Raw genomic sequence first — 11724 nt, forward strand, 5'->3', positions numbered from 1 at the left:
AAAAACCTTATAATAAATACTGTTTATTTACTCTACTCATAAATAGTACATGGAAAAAACATATTTGAAGGTCCAATTTGTATGATGATTGTTGAATCTCATACCGACGATCTGGCTTTCCCAGGTCGTCAAACACTGACACTTGTGACACGTTGGTAATGACACTCAACAATAATCTTACCAATTGGACCTTTTAAATATACCCGTACGGTGTCCGAAAAACAAAAATATGCTTGAGAGGGCTTTGCAGACTGTACAACTTACAAACAACTGGGTCCAGAACCTTGATTTGGTTAAGAAAAGGGGGGAGAAACCTCAACATTATAGGTCACAAAAGGAGAATTTATTGCATTTGGCAGATAAAATCAACACCGCTCTAAAACAATTTCAAACAAATCCTCAACATAAGTCACGAAAGGAGAATTTATTGCAGGACTGCTGCATCAGACTGCATTAGTTTTCACTGGCAACTCTGCTATCTTGAGCTGACATGTTATTTATTTGACAATTAACATTTACCAGATTAAGTGCAGGATAAGAGGCTGAAACTGATCACGCAGCTGTTGGACACAGAGTGGCTGTGAAGAAACAACTTTGGCCTCAAGTGCTCGTTTCAGCCTTTACAATAAAGCTAACTTTGTCATAGATGTACGCAAACTAGACAGGCACGCACTTTATCTCCGAGCACAATTTGACCAGCCTGACAAAAAAAAAAAAAAAACACCTCAGAAATCAACTTTATGTTAAAAAAAAAAAAAAAAAAAAATGTCGACTTCCACCTCAACAGGAACGATGACATCACTTTAACCCACCATCACACGCGACATTCAAACAGCGTGTGTGTTGCGTGATCTGTGCGGTGCACGTCTATACCTGAGCCCCTCCTCCTCCCGTCGGTGTGGACGCTGGAGGTTGATGTCACGGGCGGAGAGAGAGACTTCAGGACGGGACTCAGCGAGGCAGAGCTGGCCGGGGGGAAACACTGAAGATCCGCCGAGAGCCAGAGAGAGAGAGAGAGAGAGAGAGGAAAAAAAAAAGTGGGCGATGTTGCAGCTCGGATCTTGTTTATGGACATCGTGGGAAGGCTGCTGATACGGTCCAGAGAGGGGCTTTTGTAGGTAATTTTTTTTTTGGTTGAGGTAGCCTCCTCATCGCCGCAGTATTTTTAGATCACTTCTGAAGAGGAATACAAAAAAATGTCGTCTCCAAGTCCGGGCAAGAGGCGAATGGATACCGACGTGGTGAAACTGTATCCTTTTTTCCAACAACATTAACAACAACAAGCCCCCGGATAGCCAAAAAAAACAACCTCCCCCCACAAAAAAACATGTCATTTTATACGAATTGTCAGCTCTGTCTTAATGTTTGCTAATGGCTGCTAATGTGGATGGTGATGTGTGTTGGCTAGCAGCTGTGAGATGTTAACATATTTAGTGAAAAGTGTGTATCGCTGAGCACTTTGGCGTTAGCTCGGTGAAGTTAGCAGGACGGCGATGAAGCTACACGCTTTCTAGTTTTTTTATTTGCGTGAACTCACTTGCCCTGTTAGCCACTGTTAGCTTTGCTAATACATTAGCAGTGCTTTTTGTGTGTGTGTGTGTATCAGTCGTGAATTGTGTCGCAACACAACGCTGGCTGTGAACTCTCTGTTTGAACGTTGTGTTAGCTTTTAGCTCGGAAGCGAGAAGTTAGCTGTGTTAGCTTAGAGAAAAAAAAAGGAAAGAAAAATGTGCTCCCACGGGACTGACAGCACAACGCGAAGGGTTAGCGAGCACTTTTTCACGTTTTGAGAAGCGTCGTTTGGGAAGACGCGTTTGTTTTTTCGTGTTTTTGTCACGTTCACGTCAGGGGGAGCTAGCCGTGTAGCATGCTACCGCCGAGGGGGAACAAACGGGCTCGATGTAGCTCGACGAGAGACGATAGGTGACAAACGCAAAGTCGACAGATTACTTCACACTGCACACAAACCACAGTTTGACCTTTTTGTGATATTTGAATATATAAATTTATAAATATAAATTGTAATCTCACTGACTAAAAACTCCGAAGACGAAATGTAATTATATCTCCGCGATGCTAAAAAGACAAACAAACAAAAAAAAACCTAATGGATGTGTTATTATTTTAATTGTTTTTCCCATAACAACACTCTCTTTGAGGTGCAGTGCGTTTGATTTGTTTACCCCTCACAATCCTCTTCTATCGTCGAGTATGTATTTTTAAGTTGTTGCCAGTTTATTCGCGGCGATCAGCTGAAGTTTGCATGAAAGGGTTTTTCTGACAGCGTGAGGTGAATTGTTTTGTTTTTGTCCTGCAGCGAGATGCCGCTCTCTGATTGGTCCGCCTGTTACCATCCGGAACACGGCAGAAGGCGGAGCTTCGCACACAGCTGATCGAGGAACAACAAGCGTGCTGTAGGGGCACATGCAGGGAGGCAGGCAGGGAGGGAGGCAGGCAGGCAGGGAGGGAGGCAGGGAGGGGGGACTGGGAACATCCAGTCCATGGCAGGGGACAGACAGGGACAGACAGGGCTGTAGGCTGGAGGAGGTGGACAACTTGTGTCCATGTTGCATCTGGAGAGCAAACAGACCACTGCTGATGACGCCGTTTGTTGGTTTGCGGATCAATAGAAAATGCATCGGTTGAAGTCATTTGCTGTATTTTTCTTTCATGGTCGCACGAAACAAGCAATTTGAAGATGTCAAATTTAAACAGACGTTAATCAGACAGTTATCGATGTGATGACGATTAATCAAGAGGAGAAATAGTCATCGTTGCAGCACCAAGTGAGCATAAAATATATGCTTGAGGGGACTTTGCAGCCTGTACAACTTACGACGTCCGAGTCCAGAACCTTGATTTGGTTAAGAAAAAGGGGGAGAAACATTTTGAAGATAAAATCAACACCACTTTCACACCAATTTCAAGAAATCCTCAACATTATAAGTCATGAAAGGAGAATTTATTGCAGGACTGCTGTAACAGACTGCATTAGTGTTAACTGGCAACTGTGCTATAGTGAACTGACTGTACTGGACATGTTATTTATTCAACAATTAATATTTACCAAAATGAAGTATGGGATAAGAGGCTAAAACTGATCATATATATATGTATAATTCATGTAGCTGTTAAGACGTCTCCCCGAAAATGTGATGGGGATTTTTTTCCACCAATAGTTGACATTTTGCAGATTAATCAGAAAGTTATTGATTTGTAAATCAAGAGTAGAAATAATCATTGTTGCAGCCTCACAGACAGCATGAAGTGAGCCTAGCTTCAGTCCTTCATAACTGAATATATAATGGTTGCAATTTTTTAAGACCTTTTACCTCGGATGCAATAAGTGAATAAGAATAATGTTAAAATTAGGGACCAACTCGTGTTTTTTTCAGGGCTGATACTGATTATTAGTAATTAATATGACTGATAACCAATATTTAGAGCTGAAATACATTTGCAGTAAAAATCAAAATCTAAGTGTTGCCCCACTGAGCAAAACATATCCAAAAGAAAAATGTTTTTTCAACATCTTTCAGGAAGCTGAAAAGACCTCCACTGAAGAGCACCAGTGAAAGCTTTTAGCAACATCTTTCCAGACGTCGTTTCAACGTTCACTATTGACGTCCATGTCACATCCTTACAGGGCTCAGGGGGTTAAAGCTTTTACGAAGCCATTTGAGATATCTTTTCTAACTTCAGTACCGGATGTCTAAAGAACTTCTGGTGGTTCAAAATGAAAGTTTTTGTGATGAGTATGTGGGGCACACAGCCTGATGTCAATGAAACAATGAAAAGATGTTGCGAATACTTTAATTCTGGCTCTTTAATGATGTACAACGATGTCTTTTGAACAGGGTTTGCTCAGTGGAGCAGTGATGTACTGTACTTAAATACAATTTTTGAGGTACTTTACTTAAATATTTCCATTTGAAACTTTCACTTTACTACATTTGTTTGATAACTTTAGTTACTAGTTACTTTGAAGATTCAGATTATTCAATGTAAATAGGCCATTACACGTGACTTGTAACCAGTCAGATAGTGTTGTGGGTAGGACATTTAATGAGAACTTAGAGTGGTGACCTAGAAATAAATAAAGAATCAAAGTAGTGAATTTTAAATTAATTTATTTTTTATTGCCAACTAGACACAAAAACACTGAAACTGATCATCGGAAAAATACTGAAAAGAGTTTGAAGTTGTTAGAAAGTTTAAGTTTTACACAAAAACTTTTTCAGTTTGAAAATAAAAAGTTCGACCTAACGCACCCGAGCATTTATTTGGAATTAGTTAAAATATAATCAGTGTTGACGCCGTGAGTCACATGTATCCGTTTGAGAATTTTACACTTAACATAGCAGAGAAAGAGGAAACAGAGGAAAAACACAACATAAGCTTATTTATTGCTAATATTGTTTTGTTTCATTGTCAGTGTCAAAACAAAGAATACACAGTGCAAACATGTTGGGATCCTTCAGTTCTTGTCGACTGTAGCACCACTGTTTTACCAGCAGACGCTATGCATAGTTTCATGATGCGGCTTTAAATCAAAATCTGTATAATTGAACCGCTGTGACGGAGCACAGTTGACGCTGGCCGGCCGCCACAGCTGTCGTAGCTGCTCTGATTACTTTACAGTCCTTACAAGCAGACACAAACAAACCTCAGTGTACGTCGAACACGTGTGCATCAGGCTGGAGGGAAATGTCCTGCCACATGTTCTGACTGCAGGTCAGGAGAGTTTGTCCTTTTTAAATGTGTAGTTTAAGTGCACAGATGGGTTTAGATCGGACAAACTCAATGTCGAACAAAACCTAAACACAAACCTCTTGGTATCAGAGGATAAATCGCAGTGCACTGAGAGCTTTTTTTCAAAATAAAGCTCTTCCCTGGCGTAGTAACATTACTCTTGAGTGAGCATATGCTTGGGTTGTTCTGTGCTCGACCCTTGGGGAAAGGCATAACAGACAGATGCACATTTTTACTGCACAAGTCTATAACAGGTTTATTTATAGGCACCATTGCCTCGGATCACATTTAGTGCTTCTGTGTCTTCTTTGTCAGTGGTTTGTGAACCTCCTCCTATCGAGTGTCTTGGCTTTTTAAACCATCTTCCTCTGGTAGATGTTTACTGTGGCTTAGCCTCCTGACAGTTATGTAATCAAACTATGTAGCGCTATTTTTTCATCGTGCGCCGGCAGTTGGGCTAAATTAACATCCGTGCGTTACCTTGGTTAGATGGTTGGGCGAGAGATGACAGAAGGATTTATGACAGGATGATGAAACAGGGCGTGACAGTTGCTCGTGAGGTTTTTGCGGGGTTTTGTTTCTCAGTCTGTCATTGTGTCAGACCGGCGCAGTCGTTGATTGAATACGCTCAGCTTCTCTGCTGTCACCACACGCTGTGATTATGACACATCCTCCCCCTTCATCCGCAAGATCTGAAGTTACCTGCGAAAACAGATGAAAGTTCCCGTCAGTCAGTTAGCTGGCTGGAGGCAGCACATGACGAACACACACAGCCTCATAATGTTTGATAGACCCTCCGCTGACGTCTCTGCCATCAGTTTTGATTTCCCTTTTTAGTGTTTTTTCTTCCTCAACCATCAGAAAACTGATCATTAATGTCTTCTGTAGCTGTTGGTTGTTGACGTTTCTACTTTGAGATCGACGGCTATCTTAATGTTTGATAAGTTGTTATCCTGTGAGGTTGTTTTGTTGCTCAGGAGTTGTGTGTTGGTTGAGTTTGTGTGCATTATTGATCTCGCTGCTATTGCTCATGTTATTGATCCTATGTTTGACCTCTGCCCAGACAAAAAAAAAAGAGAGAAAGAGGCAGTTTTTTGATCAGCACTGCAGCGTCTTTTTTTCTCGCCGCGTCTCCTGTTGCTCCTTTTTTTGTCGTTGCCTTTTCCTTAACCAGCCGTCAGCATCGAGAGCAAGCACGAGGTCACCATCCTCAGCGGTCTCAACGAGTTTGTAGTCAAGTTTCACGGACCACCAGGAAGTAAGAGCCTCTTGAAATTTACAGATTTTCACACATATTCTCCCTCTCATTGAGTTTGTGTCACACTGTTGTAGTTTTGGACTCAATCAGTTGGTCTGTCTTTTCTGTGCAGCGGCGTATGAAGGAGGTGTGTGGAAAGTGCGAGTGGACCTACCAGATAAATACCCCTTCAAATCACCATCAATAGGTATGAAATATTTTTTACAAAGTGTTGTGGTGAAGCCGTTAAACTCGCCTCAAGAAATCAATCTCTGATGATTAAAACCTGCTTCTTTTTCTTCTTCTTTTTTTGTTTTTACAGGATTCATGAATAAAATCTTTCATCCCAACATCGATGAAGCGTAAGTAGACATACAGTGTTTTAGATATCTCTCTGCACTGGCTCTTAGTCAGTCAATATAGCCAAGATTGAATAGGTTTTAATGGCAACAACCTGGGGTGTAAGTACAAATATTTTCATTATTTCCTGTAGCACATCCTCTGGTTTGACGTGTAAGAAATGATTCACACAGTTAAGAAGAAGTTGATGTTTTTTTCCCCTCATTCTGCGCTCCTGCTTTGCTTTGACAACCATTACTAGGCCATTGTGTTGTCCTCAGTGTTTTTTGTTTTTTTTTGCAGGTCAGGAACTGTGTGTTTAGATGTCATCAACCAGACATGGACGGCTCTCTACGGTGGGTCACGGGTTCATAGAGTTTCATCGGTCCCTTGTTTAAACTGACTGGCAGTAATAGTCAATAAAAACACACACACACACACACACACAGAATGAGTCTCTACTACTTCTGCAGTGCAGCTTCAGGCAGAGCATCTTTATCGGTTTAATCAGCTTATACTTCAGTGATAACTGCTGCTTGTATTGAGGTCATGCATTGAGTACTGATAGCTAAGAAGGTCCTGAGGCTGGCAGACTGGTGAACTCGCTCACCTGAAGGGGATTTTTCTCACTTTGTGTCTGTTGTTCAAGTTAGTGTCACGGTGAATGTAAAACTCTTCTGTCAGCTGCGCTCAGGTTTAGGTAGTGGTTTCCTGGGGCCGGCAGCACAAAAAACCTCAAGTGAAAATTCCCCAGTAAAGTCCCAGTAAAGGTTTCCTTATACTGAAGGATTACCTTAAAGCTAAAAAGTTGCTCAAAAGAACTCAGCATGGTTCTTCAGACCCTTTTTAACCGGGCTGTGAGTCATACTGATAGCTATCTGTTTAAAAAAAGATGCTGCATAGGACTTCATGAAAAAGGGTTTATTTGTTTTTCAAATCTAAGCCCCTCTATGTTAAAGAAAGAGAGAGTATGATATTGTGTAACAGAAGAGGGATAGCCAAGAGACAACTGAAGTTTATCTGTTCTTCAGCCTGCTTTTGATCCACAGCTTTGTTTGTTGTTACACGTGCTGTGTACGTTTAAAACACCCTGATAAGTATTTGTGTGTCTTGCGGGGGCGGCGTGACACCGGTGTGATGAGTAGTTAGCACAGATGATAATCTTTAGCTGCGATGACGAACAGTTGAACAAATGGAAGATTACAGCCAGCAGCTGTGTTTGAGTCTTGACTGACGTAACATTTTGAAGGTGTTACTGAAACCTTAACATCTTAATATTGAACATGGTGAGTTTCAACATGAAGATCAGCCCTTTAGATATCCTTGGTTTGCTTGATTATGTATCTGAAAATAGTTTTCAGCTGACAGACCACACAAAAAAACAAACTGAAGGTTTTGAAATCTTCAAAATGCCTCACTTAATACTTTACCTGAACGCATCCTGTGTGGTCACAGTGGTGGATAGATGTTATTCTGTTACCATTTTTCAATATAGTACGTACAATTTGTGTTTATATAGAGCAGCGTATGTAGAGAATGTACTCATCTGTCTTTACTCACACTTTTAAGTGCTGAGGTTGATGACACATGAACAGAAAATAGTACAATTATGCAGCCAGACAGCTGTTTGATCATTTCATTACAAGTGAGACCTCTAGTGGATGCTGTCGTAGCTACACACATGATGGAGTAATGAGAGCTCACACGTCTCTCTGTAACTGTGTAGTTCTCTGTACTGACTAATCTTTCTCCCCACATCTACTAGACCTCACCAACATCTTCGAGTCGTTCCTCCCTCAGCTGCTCGCCTACCCCAACCCCATCGACCCTCTGAACGGGGACGCAGCGGCCATGTACCTGCACCGACCGGAGGATTATAAACACAAGATCAAAGGTAGCACACCAGCGTCTTACACTGACAATCTGACACGACGAGTGAGATGTTAACATTTAAAAAATATGAAAATGGTAATTGTTGCGCAAAACGAGCCCTGCTCAAAATCCACGTACTTGCTTGTTCTGGATTTAGTGCGTTAATGAGCGTTTTTCATCCACAAGTGTTATGTGAATATTTTTGCACTGGTTAATCTCCAGCTGGGTGCCATTTTACCACTGCAGAAGAAGAGGGTGCGACAAAATAAAAAAAAAAAAGAGCCAGTCGAGCATCAGATGTTAATAAGTCAATAGGGAAACCTTGTTGAAGATATGTGTCCATGTATGAATTTGAGGAACTGTTCAGTCTCCTCATCGCTCCACACAGATCTGATGTGTTCGTCTCTTCATTAGAGGCTTCAGTAAGTTACATGCTTCATTTATGTCATTCGCTTAGTCTGTTTCGGTTGCATTTTGTTTTTAACGACACACCAACTCTGCCACATCGCTTGATCTTAAAAATTTTATTGATTTTACACAGGTTTTTTATGCACAAATTGAAAACTGTGTTTGTTCAGTCATCATCGAAATGTAGATTTCTGAACGAAAGAGTGGAAACAGACAACTTTCCCCCCTAGCATTTACAAGGGGTGTTCTTGTTGGTGCCGAGTTGCAAAGACAGATGGATCGCTATCTGTTTTCCCTAGCGTAGCAACTATCAAACAAGTGAGTTTATTTATTCACTCATTTAGTCTGTAATGGAGACGTGAAAGCAGATAGAAATTGTGCTAGACTGGATCGCCACTCAGCCTTCATTTTCCTGGGAGATTTAGTGCCTGGTGGCAGACCAAATTGCATAGTGAAAGCAGGGTGTAGAGAGCCAATGGATATAATGGTGTCATTATTCTGTGGCCGTTACACCGTGCAATCAACATTTACTTTATAATGATACTTTAAAGAATAACTATTGTCACCGTCACCAGCTTGATGGATACATTCCTGAATTATTTCCTAATATCTCCCTGTGTGTCTTTTTTCAGAGTACATCCAAAGGTATGCCACAGAGGAGGCTCTAAAGGAGCAGGAGGAGGGAGGGGGCGACTCCTCCTCCGAGAGCTCCATGTCAGACTTTTCGGAGGACGAGGCTCAGGACATGGAGTTGTAGTGAAGGGAGGAAGATCCCGTCCCCTTCACCTCACAACAGACTGTTGTTTCCTAAAGAGCAGAAACTCAGTACTATATTCATATTTAAACAAGACAATTTTTTACAGCGACACAAGGATTTTTATTGTGACACAAGGATTTGCAGTATGATATTGCAGAATATTAACCCTTATTTAGGAAGTCACGACCACCTGCCCTTCGCCCTGAGAGCCTGTTTAGATCAGAAAGGAGTGCATCATTCATTTCCATGATCTCCAGCGGGGAGACCAGCGCTGGAGGCAGGAGGACTGTCGTCCAAACAAAACTGTTTACATTTTTGGTTCCACAAGCCACAACTCACCACCTCCTCAGTTGTAACAAGCGTAACCGTCACGCTTTTTTTTTTTTTCGTCTTAATTTGACTTTTTAGCGAATCATCACCGACAGAGGACTGCAGGATGACAATCCACCACTTCTGAGCGGTGTCAGCTTCAAAAGAACATGGACTCTCAACCGTCACCTTTTTGTTTTTTTGATTTTGACACTGCCCCCACCCCCCCGCTGAGGAGTCGCCGTTACAATCATCGCCTCCGAGGAGCTGAGGACCAGGAGGCCACAGTGCCGCCACATGTTCGTCGTGTACAGACAGTACAGGCGTTACCTCTCTGAAAGGACTGCAAACCTGCTGACACGTCACTCACACACACACATCATCAAACAACAAATGCATCAACCATGACGACGCCACAGTGTGTGTGTGTGTGTGTGTGTGTGTGTGTGTGTGTATGTGTGTGTGTGTGCATGCATGAATGTAACCCAGGGAATCATGGCGTATTGATAACCTGTGTTGTAATGACCGCTGATACAGATCAGGAGCACAATCCTGATCCCTCCCTTCAACACCCATCTCCTCCCTTCTCTTCCTCCTCCTCCTCCTCCTCCTCCTCTCCGTTTTAGGAAAGTGTTTGTCATTCTCTGAGTATCTTTGTATATTGTGGCATGACACAGAAGTAAAGTTGTGTAGGGCTTTGTGGAGCTGTAACGCTGTAGACGTGGGGAGGACACCTGTGTGCAGGTGGGGTTTATCCAGGTCCTTGTTGAATTATTGAACTTCTTAACTTTGCCTATTGCTTGTGTTGAACTATAATAGGTGTTTGACTTGCGTAGGGATAGTTAGTTTTTTTGCGGGTGGTGAATCCTATCATTATGTATGGTTTAATACTTATATAACACACTAGTTTAAAGACTAATTGTCCTGTTAAGATGAGGAGAGTTAATAACTTCTGTGTCTGTGGGATGAATCAGATTCCTCCAAAGACACGTTGCACCCCCTGCACCCCCTTCTTATATGCAAATATGTCCATAAAAGATCATTTACGTTGTCGGACAGAAGTGCTCTTTGTTTCAGCCATTCAACACTGCCGCATTTACTTTTTCATGCTGTTGATGGCCTGTTCTTTTTTTCTTTTCAAAATGGTGGGACCAAAATGTAATGGATCTACAAGCTTAGTTTCATAATTATACCCCTTCAGAAAACAAGGAAATCCTCCTCAGATTTAGGTTAAGGAGGTTAAACAAGGAGGTTAAACAAGAAGATGGATGAATAATGTTCTTCCAAGTGTCAAAATCTCAAAACTTAAGTTCAGTTTTTCTTCAGAGGACAGTTTAAAAGCTTTTCGTGGAAAGACTCGTGTTCCTGGAGTGAGTTTACTGTTAAATTTCATGATGGTACGCCGGTCTGTGTTTCAGTGCAGGCTTAAAGCCTGATATATGTTTGCAGGATGCACTCCAGGCATTGAAGATCGGGGTGTATTATTTCTGGAAAAGAAACAAAAATTTGACTCTTACTTTAGCCCAGTCACAACAGGCTTCTTGGATTATAATCCAAACTTTAATTAATAACCCCTTTTGTTATTTTTCAAAATGATATCAGGATCTTTCCGTGGTCTCTTGCAAGAGGGTTTACCTTTGTTTGAGAATTAACATAGTTTGGTATAACAAGCATGTCACAGGTTGTTTTCTGACATGACATTAAAAATGTATTTGTTAAATGACCCTAGTTAAATGGCTGTAATTGGCCTCAATAACCAAATATAAGTTGGTGTAGGTCTTAGGACTGTCATTTGCAACAAAAAACAGACCACTGTCCAGCCTTGTTGTTCGTTGTATTCTGGATTCATCAGTGTGTTATGTATTTTTTATTAATGAGACATATATTTGATGCCTATAATTTGTTTGAATGTTTTTATTTTTTTGTCTTTTAAGCCCTTTGTCCAGGATAAAAAGAAATCCAGATATCACTGATTTTTAAAAAGCAAAAAATGAATAAATGTGCTTCCCTTGTAACTTGAAGAAAGAAATAAACAACAAAAAATATGTGA

At 41.2% G+C, this 11724-nt stretch overlaps 1 protein-coding gene across 1 annotated transcript; it reads left to right on the top strand.

Annotated features, from left to right (window-relative positions):
- Positions 1–931: 931 nt before the first annotated feature.
- Positions 932–11724, top strand: LOC141001315 (ubiquitin-conjugating enzyme E2 H-like). Its single transcript, XM_073472347.1, has 7 exons — positions 932–1249; positions 5934–6010; positions 6123–6197; positions 6312–6351; positions 6632–6684; positions 8094–8222; positions 9241–11724. Exons 1-7 carry the CDS (start codon positions 1197–1199, stop codon positions 9363–9365), a joined length of 552 nt encoding a protein of 183 aa, XP_073328448.1. The 5' UTR covers positions 932–1196; the 3' UTR covers positions 9366–11724.

The sequence above is a fragment of the Pagrus major genome, chromosome 8, assembly GCF_040436345.1.
Source record: "Pagrus major chromosome 8, Pma_NU_1.0".
NCBI classification, from domain to species: domain Eukaryota; kingdom Metazoa; phylum Chordata; class Actinopteri; order Spariformes; family Sparidae; genus Pagrus; species Pagrus major.